The 12,936-nt window shown below is 30.4% G+C and overlaps 1 protein-coding gene across 1 annotated transcript; it reads right to left on the bottom strand.

Moving 5' to 3' along the window:
• Nucleotides 1-9,026: 9,026 nt before the first annotated feature.
• Smp_129530 (putative cadherin) lies at nt 9,027-11,545 on the bottom strand (the record flags this gene model as incomplete). The annotated part of the gene is made up of 3 exons (XM_018799162.1): nt 9,027-9,928; nt 10,120-10,431; nt 10,504-11,545. 3 exons carry the CDS (start codon nt 11,543-11,545, stop codon nt 9,027-9,029), a joined length of 2,256 nt encoding a protein of 751 aa, XP_018650978.1.
• Between the last annotated feature and the right edge of the window lie 1,391 nt (nt 11,546-12,936).

Below are 12,936 nucleotides of genomic sequence, written 5' to 3'. Positions count from 1 at the left end.
CTGTGAGATTTAATAACCTTCCTAAATGCTCTATGTCAATAATAATAAGTACACTCTGATTATTTTGATTTTTTTACAAATGGTTATTACAAGCGCTTTCATAATAATATCTAGTGTTTCAGTCTTAAGTTTGTTTTAAAATGATTTAACTTCTGTAAAAGTATGATACATGGAAATCAAAGTAATGGAAAATATTTAAAAAGAATCAGCGAAAATTGGGACCAATTCCATTGATAATTAGTTCAGTCACCTGATGAGTTTTTCATAATGTTCCGTACATTCCAAAAATAACTTCTCTATTTATCACGTATTTTATTTTTATTTGTCTCGCTTATATTCTCAATAGACATCACTAACATTTACCTTTCGGTGACTAATTGTTATTTTAATAATGGTAACAATATTCATAATATCTATAAGCTGAGACAAAACAATTCCCAAAATAGAGAGCAATTTAGTTTTACATTGGGTGGATTTTTCTTCTCTGAGCTAGATGGTTTGGTCATGGAGCTTTCATTGTTCTTCTGAACAATACCATCAAAATCATATAGGAGTGAAGTATTCAAATTTCTCTACATATGATTCATATCTTGTCCTGTCGACCTCGATCTTGATTGGTTATTGTTGGCCTTTAACCTTAATAATAATACTGTCTTAAAATAGATAAATTGCAATCAGTAAAAATGAGTGAGACAATAAATTTGATAAACTACAACACTATGAGAAGAGATGAAATTCCAGTTATCGAAACCCAGTTTCCTCTCAAGACTACAGTCTCTATTATATATAATCAAGAACTAAAACTATATTATTTGATAGCAACCGTTTAATCAATACGTCTAAATCTAATAACAGGGATTGTTTAATCTAGAGAACTAATTAATAATAACTTAAAGTTATTGTTGCGTACCTAGAATGATTAGTCAACTTAATTATACAGTTAAGTATTTTCACTAGGTAACAACATTTTGACAAGACTTCAAGGTGTCCAGTAACTAATTAAGTTATAATTACTGGATAGCCATTTCTCAGAAGAAAAAAAATATAAAATGAACTTCTATATACTGAAGTTATAAATATTTAAATTATTTACAAATGACATAGGTAATTATTAGATTTTCCTGTATAAGGAATTATTAGACTCAGAAGACCACAAGTACTTATACAAACATGAAAGAGAACAAACTTGGACAACATACTTAGAGTGAATGAAATAGATTTTATTCTCATGGGAATAATAATATTTTTAAGTTATTTATTAAAGATAAACAACAACAAATAATCTAGGAGAGAAAAACTTTTTATCTAGTCACCAGGTTAATTTGTAGAAACAGATGGTAATTGTGAAGTTTTTTTTTAAAAAAAATTTATTTTATTACTGTTTTCATCATTGCTGCTAATGTAGTTAACCTATTCATTATAATACCTTATTTATGAAATATTAATCAATTCTCTATTATAAATCATTATAATTTTTAAATAAACTCTGCCAGATTCCAGCGGAGGAAGAAATCAGGAAAAACCGCTGGAAGTGGATAGGACACACTTTGAGGAAATCACCCAACTGCGTCACAAGGCAAGCCCTCACATGGAATCCTGAAGGCCAAAGGAGAAGAAGAAGACCAAATAACACATTACGCAGAGAAATGGAGACAGACATGAGAAGAATGAACAAGAATTGGATAGAATTACAAAGGAAGGCACAGTACAGAGTGGGTTTGAGAATGCTGGTTGGCGGCCTATGCTTCATTGTCAGTAACAGGCGTAAGTAAGTAAGTAATAATTTTAAAATTAATAAAAACTAAAATTGGTTAAATGTACTACTTAATTTATGATTAGTAGGTAGACAGTAAAAATATTTTTACTTTTTAAAATATTTGAATAATTCATTTGAATTAAGTTAATTTAATTTTTCGAACTATTAAATTTATACAGAATAGAATAATATTTCAGGGGGTAGTTATACCGAATTTATTACTTATGTAACGTTTACCTAATTAATTTTATATATTATCAAAGGTAATTATACAAAATATTTGTACTGTTTAGAATTAATTATGAACAAAATTTATCTTAAATAATTTATAATTAGAATAACTAATGATGTATAGGAAAGTCTATTATTATATAATGATAATGGTCAAGCTAAGATATTTTAAACAAATTATCTTTAGAAGTAAGTGAGGTATACTTTATGTTAGTCTAGTTAATAGTAGTGCTATAAGGTATGAGTGCGTGCGCGCCCAGTTGATATATGAACGTGCTGAATCCCGCCGATGAGAGAAGAACGAATTATCGATCGGAGCAATGATACACAAAGGCCGTACGAACAGTCTTGATTACTTGTCAGTCCTGCTATCTGCCTAGCCCAGCCAGTTAAGTCCAGAACAACAATAACAGCCTCTGCACTATGAATCATTATTTATTTATATACCAAACAAACTGACCACATCGAAACAATAAAATAGAAAATAACAAGATCTGGCCAAATGTGGCTGTGAAAAGGGAAAACAGTAATCAATAGACTGGGGATAACTCAAGAATGGCAAATCGTATAATAATAGTCTATAGGTCAAAATAAAGCTTATAATAAAAGGAACATGAATATGAATAGTTAAGTTACTTAGCAATTATACAATAGGAAATATACATATCATATTGGTCCATAAATAGTCTTCAGAGTTACCATTCATAATTCTCCACGTGATATAACAAAATGAGATATATGTAAAATCTAAGTCAAAATGTATAATTGGTAGACAAATGAATGATGGTTTTGTTTTAATTTAGATCAATAAGAGTATTGTAGAATTACCTCATAAACGCTTGATTTTACTAAATTATTATCAGCGTGATTAGTTGTCGAATTACACTAACTAGTTAATAATTTGTGACTATCATTACAGTATATATATACAGTTTTTAAAGCTGGTAAAAACTTGAAAATTAGGGTAATAATATAACGATCAGGTCTATAGGTTAGACACCAGGGTACGCTAAAATATGAATTTATTGAAAACGATCCATATGAAAGTTTTAAACTTGGGTTTTTGAGTTTATTTGAACTAAATAGCACCAAACATCTTCTACAAAGATAAAATTGTACGTTTTCAGACATCCAGAAGTGGTTACTTGATTGATATAGTGAAGTTTAATTGACCTTACTGACTGATAATAGGATTACTGAACGTCATAGAACTAACATTCTCAATTTTACATATAAATCTCACTAGCATATACTAAAAAAGTTGAACCATATGACTAGCGATTCTTTGTAATTGCTCTCGAACGTCCTAAAAAACTGACACCTATGGTCTCTAAAATACCTTTCACACTATTAGACCATTCATGAAGTGCTGTTACGCTATGGTTACTGGAACGAAATTGTTATTCATTTCAAAAATTTACAAATGATTTTACATTTCTTAGGGAATTTAGATGGAATCCATTAAATAACTTCCTTACTACTCTATGTAAAATGAAGTTATCCGTTAAAAGATAAAGAGTAAAAACAAGCATTTAAAAGCGTATTAAGTTACCAATTCACGTAAAAGCCAACAGTTTTGAGGCTTCTATAATCTATACTACGTGTAATTTTAAAGATCATATTAACTCAATTAATTCATATGATTCTTTTATATTCATCAATAAACATGAAATTATTCAGGGAGTTACCAATTGACCTATGTTACGAAAATAAATATAACATAATGTATCAATTCAATTTATAAAATTATTTCATAGTTTTGTGAGCGAAGATAGATAGTGGCTAGCAGTTTAATCCGGGACGCGAATTCCGTCCTATATTGGACTCGTCAGTTAGATTTACCAGCATCCCAGAGTACTGGGTCCGAATTCCAGGGTGAACATCAACTCTGAAATGCAGGTACATCTAACTGACGATTCCCAAATAGAACGGAATGCGCGTCCTAGATAACACTGCTAGCCACTATTTATCTTTGCTCATAAGGCTTGTGAATTAAAGATTTATCGAGGCGATACGCACAGGATGCACATATACCAATAAGAGACCGATCAATTGCAGTCCTAAACATCAATGGGAAGATACAAGCAAACAATACCAAGTGAATTATCTCATAGTGTTGAAATATGAAAAGCAAATGATGTACTACAGATTTCTCACTTCCTGTACAACTGTGGAAAAAAATTATAAATGATTCTATTTTAAGCTTAAAAAACAGACAATAATGGTAGTAATTGTACATCATCTCGTACGACATTTAATATTAAATATTATTGATCGAAATTTGACAGGAATCACCAAAAATGAATTAATAGTATTTTCAGTAGTCTTTAGTCAGTCCACATACTGGAATAAAAACTGCAAACAAATATACGCATAGATTGAACCGGTTATTTTATGATTAGACACAATGAACTGCCCGATATAGAATATGAAGGCAGGTAATATAAGGTGTAAACTTCAACTAAGAAAATCAATGCAAATGATATCACACCATCTGGGATAGATTATTGATATTAATTATTATGACTGATTGCATCTGATTATCAACGACATGGTTTCAAACAATTAGGTCACTTTATGAATTTAAATAAAACCACAACACTGTTGGCAAGACAGTATTTTTGGTTTTACTTCGTGATTTCTCCTCTGCTGCTTATAACCAAGTGTAATAAAATAGCAGATATTGATGTATGCGAAAACTGGAATGAAAACAATCAGCTGCATTATGAGCAAGCACTCGTAAAGTCATTAAAGGATGGATGTCTGAAATATAAGAGCCTGAATAAGTAATGGTCTACAATTAGAAAATTTATAAGATGGATTATTGAACAATTATCGAAAATTTGATCAGTTTACATAAATTGTATCTGAGGGAAAACCATGGAGTAAACGTAATGTTTTTATACTTCAAACATTCACTTTAACTTAACGAAGCAAATAGTTGATTTTTTGACTAAAGAGAATAATAACTACATTTTACTATTTTGTTTCCATCGATAGAATACCACTATCAAACTTGTATTTTTATACATATTGAATTAAGTCAACAATCATTTGACATCTGTGAATGATTTTATACATTGAAAATTCAGTTTTTCACACATGTGCTAATAATTTTGATATATATGTATATATATATATATATATATATCATATATCCTATCAAAAACCTAGTTGACAGAATGATTTGATATAGTTGAGATCATGAGTCAATTGAAGCTAGACCACCATGAAAAACTTGGAAGCACCTGGAAGCGAGACTGGTAGGTCCTGGGTTCGAATCTCGCGAGGCCGGATCGTGGATGCGCACTGCTGAGGAGTCCTACGATAGGACGAGTTGGCCGTCCAGTGCTTACAGGTTTTCCATGGTGGTTTAGCTTCAGTTTACTCATGATCTCAACTATATAAAATTACTAAAATCCCTACAAAACCCCCTTCTGAGAATGATTGTACTTTAATCATAAGTATAAACATGAAGTATATTAAATATTTAGCGAATGAAAGGCTGTTCAATTTTAGTTGCCAACATTTCTTTACTATTTTCACTTCAATACTATGATTAGAATAAAATTATTAAAATACTTTATTAGAGGTTAAAAGATAAAGAAGAATATAGAGCAAATAATTGAAGCATTCTCGTATAAAAAAGAATATTACGCTATCCATCTTTGCTTACAATGCTTGCGAATTAAGGCTATATCGAGACAATAAACACAGTATGCACATATGCTAATTAGAGATTGACCAGTTGCAGTCCTAGACATCAGTGGGAAGATTCAAACAAACAATACTATGTGGATTCAATATTACAATACATTGTAATGTTTTGGACGAGCTGATAAGTAGACAGTAACAGTTTAAATATAAAAGCAACTTTAATTGACTTGCTCAATGGAAAGTTGATTGTTCTGTTTTGTTTGATACATAATGACTGGAAAAAGAAATCTAAACTTTCTGATGTAATGGGATTAAAAAGTAAAATTACATTCTTTTACTCATTGTGACCTCTGTCAAATATTACTTTCGTTTTAATTCAATGTGACAATTACCCAGTGTAGTATTTGTTTTGTTTCCTATTGTGGTATTTTATTTGGTATAACATTAGTTGAGTATGATGTTTGTTAAAGATACAATATTCTTGTATTCAATTACCATGAACTATGCACAGCATGACATGCAGTATGTGACTTATTATAACTCTGAGTATTTTTCATATATGTGATGACACCCTAATTAATAATCAAAATGGGTGTATAAATCAATATATAAATGAGTGTATTTTTGACTAGGGTCGTCGTCATATTTTGGGTTTAATAAATCCTCACTTATACCAGTCTAAGTGTTCTTACCTTAGTGTAGAAAGAATTGCAGTGGTTCCTCGTTTTACAAGCATGAGTAGTAATCGATTCCGACATAGCAAGTAGCGACAACCAGACATAACAATTGGCGACGTGGTTATAACAAATGACGACCAGTCATAACAGTTTGTGAAGAGTTTTAATAATATTTACTGAGCGTAAAGGAATGTCAGAAAATGCCTGTTGATATGCAAATTATGAGCTAGTTTAGCAATACGAATGTAAGCAAATTAAATTTCAGGTGGATTAATTTCTTGCACACAATTCATTTATTTAGGTTTTCATTTATGATACAGAGGATTGTCCTTATAAATGTTAATTTATCTTTCTAATGATATTGTATGATGACTGGATAAAAATGATTAGAAATGCAACAGTTAACAACAATTCTTTTCTCATCCTACATAATCATTATGAAATTGGAATTGTTATTGTGTGTTTTGAAAAACAGAGAGACTATAATTGGCAAGACTAAATTATCCCTATACCGAGGAAATCTAAGCAGGATGGACAATTACAATCTAAATTCAGTGCCATTTACTGGTAATGAGATAATTCAATCTCCTAGCGATAGCCACATAAACAACATACCCATTGAACAATTTAGAGACTGTCTGAACTCAAAAGTCTAAATGATAATCCATGGTTAATCTAAAGCGAGAAGTTCTGAGATCGAGTTCCGATGTGAACAACTTCATCCGGACACAAGTACGCCATGTTACTGATTCCCAAAGAGGACGAAACGCTAGTACTAGATTTTATAACTAACTACAATCAACCAAACAGGATTTATGATTTAAAACGCCCCGTCACAGGAACCGAAACCAGGACATCTGGACTCGGTTGCGAACTCTTAACCTTTTAGACCACTGAGACGGCATTCAATGGCGTTAACATCTGAAACCAATTACTCCACGATACTATACAACCCTCACTCATTTCATCAGGTCAATAACTGTCTCACATCTGACACTGATTAGGTTCCGATGGTTACAGCTTTTCATTAGAACTCTAGGAGTTCAAAAACATCCTAAGGCGTCATGAATGCTCACTCTTGAGGAGTCTCGTACAAATACGAAACGGCTGTCCAATGCTCCTAGGTCTTCAAAGATGGCTTAGCTCAGATCGGTTCGTGATTTACACTATGGAAATTATTTATTCTCTACAAATCCCTCGTACTTATTTATTTTGCTAGATTGCGGTATTAGAAAATTGACAAAAGTTGACGTATATTAGATCAGCGAAGTAGTATGAATATCTCAAAGTCAAAATGAACAAAAATTACTGAACTTTTTACTGGTTAAAAGATAAAAAAATGAAGTGATTTACACTCTAACAATTATTCATGCAGTATATAATCTCTAACTATTAATAGCTATTACATAGAGAGCCACAGGAAAATATTTAGCACTTCCTTACTCACTTCCACAGTCAAAAAAGTTTCTGTATGCAGTAATGTTATGCTTATGTCTATCATTATTCTTGATTGAGCTCTTAATCTTTAGACATATTATTCAATAATTCATTAAACTGAGGATTCTGCTTATTTTAGTTTCGATTTTTGAGTAGTTCAGAGAAGTAGAAATAAAAAAGTTGAACTTAACGTTTTAGGAAACCGGTCTCCTCATTAAACATTTAAACGTTTTACCGCTAAATAATACGTTAACATGCTCAGATTACATATTCAAAGGAACTATACATTGATTGATATTGAAGATATATTTCTTATTAATCTGTTCTATAAGCATCAATATTAATTATAAACCTGTTCAATAATCCTCTTACAACAATATCAAGGTGAATATTATGTTTTCAAAATTATAGAAAACTTGGGACATAAATTGAATATTCAAATCTATAATTTTGACAGATAGAAAATTGAAATAAGCACTTCACTTTCTTCCCTACAGTCTATACCATAGAATAATTAGCTAAAAGTTTACAAACTTTCAATACATATATTAGTTAAACATTGTGAAACAATTCCATGAGACCAATTCTTACAGAATCGAATATGAAACGTCTATGACATATGTTTTATACTTTTCGAATCAAATAAAAATTCAAACAATTTCATTTCTTTTAAACAAAACATAACTATTCATCATTTAGGTTGTATGGTCATCATTGGTTTAGAAGCATAGTACAGCTTTACCAATACTAGCATAGCATCTAGTTGATATAATTAAACTGTTACAAAATAATTTCAGTATACAATTTCTATGGAATAAACTTTTTGAATCTCAAAACAATAGATTACCTAAGTAAAGGAATCCCTAACTTATCAATGTTATAGTGAAGTAATGAATCATTCAAAAGTTTGAATACTAAAGTTATCTTAATAAAACATTCTCACAGAATACTATCCTCGTTACAAAAGTTAAACAACATTATATATTATCAACTGACGCCATAACTGCTCTTCGTGGATGCGCACTGCTGAGGAGTCCCACAATAGGACGAAACGGTCGTCCAGTGCTTCCAGATTTTCCTTGGTGGTCTAGCTTCAATTGACTCATGCTTTCAACTATGCTCTTCTTTTATTGATTACATATATTCAGAGTTTTAAATTACCAGTTGGTATGTTTCATATGAGTGAATGAATAAAACAAACACATGACATTTTGCTGTTGTAAATGATAGCATTACGTAATCATTTCTAGATATCTTATTTGAACAATTTAATAAACTACTTGACCCTGAAATAATATTCGACTTTGCCTTGACAATAATTTAAAATGAGACTTATTATTATGAAAGACTGAATTACTTACTTGATTATTAATTTCGGTTGCATCACTGTCATTTGCTTCAATTTGTCCAATTAAATGATTAATTTTAGCATCCTCAGATACACGTAATTGATATAACGAATTATCAAATGTTGGTACACAGTCATTTACATCATCAATGAAAACATGAAGATTTCCATGTACAATATGCTGTTTTGGTGCTTTATGATTGAACAGTTCCATTGTATTTGTTTTTACAGTTATATCTGTTATCGATGTAATATTATCATTATTATAATTATTTAGTGTAATCCAGTCAGATTGATCATATACAATTACAGATAAATTAAAATGATCTATCTGTTCTCTGTCAAATGGTCGTAAACTAGTTACTGTACCTGTTTTTTCATCAATCATAAAATTATCCATGTGTTGTCCATCTAAACGATAACCTAATAAAGCATTTGGACCGATATCTGGATCATGTGCATCAATTTTATAAATTTTTGTTCCTGATGGACTATTTTCTTTAATATGAGCAATCATTTTACTTTGTTTAAACTGAGGACCATGATCATTAATATCTTCAATAATAAGACGTAAACCAACTTGTGAAGATAATGGTGGTTGGCCATAATCATAACATGTTAGGGTAGCAAACTGATCTGTTTGTTGTTCTCTGTCGAAGCTAGCATAAGTAAGAAGTTTAAACTGGTTTTTAGCACCTTTAAACAAAGGTTCCAACACTAAACCGTTATGATTTAACTGACAATTAATGCTTAGATGTGTATCTGGATCAATTGTTTGATAATGATAATTGACGGCTGGGGCATTATTCTCAATCAAACTATCTGAGTGAGCATGCTAGTTGATGTTTTTATTAAATAAACTCTCAATATTTTTAATTCGAATGCCAATATAGACTATTTTCTATCTTCAGTTACATATAGTAGAATCGTTCGACTATTAATAAAGTTTGGAACTCCGGGACGTATTGGTAAACTTGGAGAAAAATTACTTGGTTTCTGTTTAATAACTGGACGAACTGAAATCATAGGAGGGTGATCATTTATGTTTTGAATTCGTACAGTCAACTTTTGTGTTATCAAGTGTTTACCATCAGTTACTGTGATTGGTAAAATGTGTATTCTGTGTTGCTCATAATCCGGTGAACGTAAAAGAATCACTTCACCTGATTTTGAATCTATTCTAAATGTATCCCTAACATCTAGACCAGCTGATGTTCCTAGTGCGTATTTAAGCTTTTTCTTGTCTGATTCATCGCGATCAACCGCTTGTGCTTTATATATAACTCGTCCAGCTGGAGTATTTTCAGAAATTTGTATATATAACTCTCCATTTTCTGAGTAGACAGGTGATAAGTGAACTGAAGGTGATTCGCTTGTAGTTTTAGGGTGATATCGACCAGAGTCGATAAATTCAGGAGCATGATCATTAATATCTGTAACTGTTATATTTATTGTTACAGTACCTGTTAAACTAACCGGTTGACCACCATCCACAGCAATTAAAGTTAACTTTGCTTGTTTTATTTTCACACTTTCAGAGTGATATAATTTCGATGAAGTCAAACTATCAGTTTCATCGGTATCGTCATCATCACAATCTAAATCTTGTGTAATCCGAAGCCATAAACGAAAAATCCGTGGTTTACAATTTATTGCTTGATAATTCCATACAGTGTTTAAATTCATATCTGGATTTGATATAAGCTCTGCATCTAAATGGAAAATATTTTGCATTAAAGATGTTTTTTCTGAATTTATGGCGGAAGACTGAAACTTTACATCCTTATCAAGTAGTGAATAATTTACAGTTGTATTAATAGGTCCACAATCTGGATCATTAGCTGTTGGTAATGGTATTCTAGTACCGATTGAAGTATGTTCTGGTACACTAATTTGTATAATATTCTCTTGCCATGATGGTGTATTATCGTTTATATCAAATATATATATTTTTATCAATATCACTCTATGTTGTTGTTCATTATTTTCACGTGAATGTGAATCATGAATAAATTGTAAGGCTTGTAATAATATTTCACAACTTGATTTAGTAATATATCCTGTGTTAAGAGAATTCGGTTCGTTGATTAAAAGTTGATCAACCTCTTTCATTCTAAAGTCATTTGATGAATGAGGAAGTATATTATTATCAGAACAAATAGTTTCACGATCAATTCGACCACGTGTATATAATAATCCAGTAGATTCATTTAAATAAAAATTTACATTATTTGATAAAAGTTGAAAAGTACTAAATGCATGTGATTGACTCATTGAATTATATGGTATATTATTTAAATTTCCAACTAATGTATTTGATGGACATTCCTCAGTGATAAAATATTCTATAGTATACTGTCCATTCACATGTTTAAAATGATTTAATATAAGAAATTGAAAGACAATGGTAATATATGACATATAGTAATAAAAATCCATTTTTCTTATGGTACTTTTTATTGATTTCAATAATGATCATCCAAGGAAAAATCCTATATAGATCAAGATCAAATAGAATGTGTAATTTACAAATTATTATTAATAATAATATTTACAGTAGTTGTCATGGTAATTGATGTTTGACTTTCACTGTATATTCATATTTATATTTCATTTGAAGTAATCCATTGATCATTATAAATATTCTACGTGTATATGTATAAGTTAACTGTTCAAACTGTTTAATTCACATGTATTGCTGAATATACTACTTGAGATAGTAGTATAGTATTGCTATTCTTATTATGTTTTAAAAATATGTGTCTATTCAATATATGTACTATGATTTTGACAACAGACAATCATTATTACCATGTTGACAAGTTTATGTCCATAATACAAGATTCGTTTTTCTTTTATAATTGTCACTCGTTAACTATAAAAATATATACAACCTAAATATGTGATACATCAAATAACCATCGGTTATTCATCCATCCATCCATTCAATAAGTTTAGAAATAGAAATTACTTTCAATTTGTTTGAATTTTTTTATTATTTCTGTTGTTAATTCTACTGAATAAAATTTGTTGTACACATTGAATTATACCATGGTAATGCACATTTTAATTATTCTTCAAAATTAACCAATCATATTTTAGTTGTTTGTCTGTCTTACATTCTAAGAGTGTGTGATGTGTAGGACATAAATGAATAAGGAATAAGAAAGAAATTTTTCTTTTTGTAACTAAGAGAACATTTATTATAAATATCAATGAGTAATAAACTTTATTATTATAATCATAATTTGTATAGATAGATTTATTAAATGTGATAATTGAAGAGTATTTGATTATGTCAGTGTTATATCTAGAGCTTTTGATTCTTGCTATGCCACGTACTATTAGACTACTTGAACGATTGAAACTCTCAAAGTCGCAAGAGAGAAGACACAAGACTAGTAAGTGGGAATTTTATTCCCAAAATAGTGTCAAATATAGTACAAAAATCTCATGTATTTATAGTTTTTTTGGCTGAAAGTAAATCATCATTTCGGACAGCCAATAGGTACATAGGGGATCCTTCTTTTTCATCCAATAGGGAAGCTACACGTCGACATTTTAGAATGTTCCTCTAGCGGTGACTGGATGGAATGTCTTCGGTTCTTTCTGGGCTTCTTGAGGATTCCTTAAGTCTGCCAACAAGCCATCCTTACAGGCAGCATTTATAATAATTTTATTTCATGTTAGATCATTACAGACAATTGATTTATGATATAGTGTCAAGTCCGAAAAGTTTGTTTAAATGTATAAATAGATATGCAATAAAAGTGAATGAAAACGTCATCTAAAAATGAGAAAAAAAGTTATTAGGACACTGAAGATCTTGG

Source organism: Schistosoma mansoni, chromosome 3 (assembly GCF_000237925.1).
Source record: "Schistosoma mansoni strain Puerto Rico chromosome 3, complete genome".
NCBI classification, from domain to species: domain Eukaryota; kingdom Metazoa; phylum Platyhelminthes; class Trematoda; order Strigeidida; family Schistosomatidae; genus Schistosoma; species Schistosoma mansoni.
This window is presented reverse-complemented; position numbering and strand designations above follow the sequence as displayed.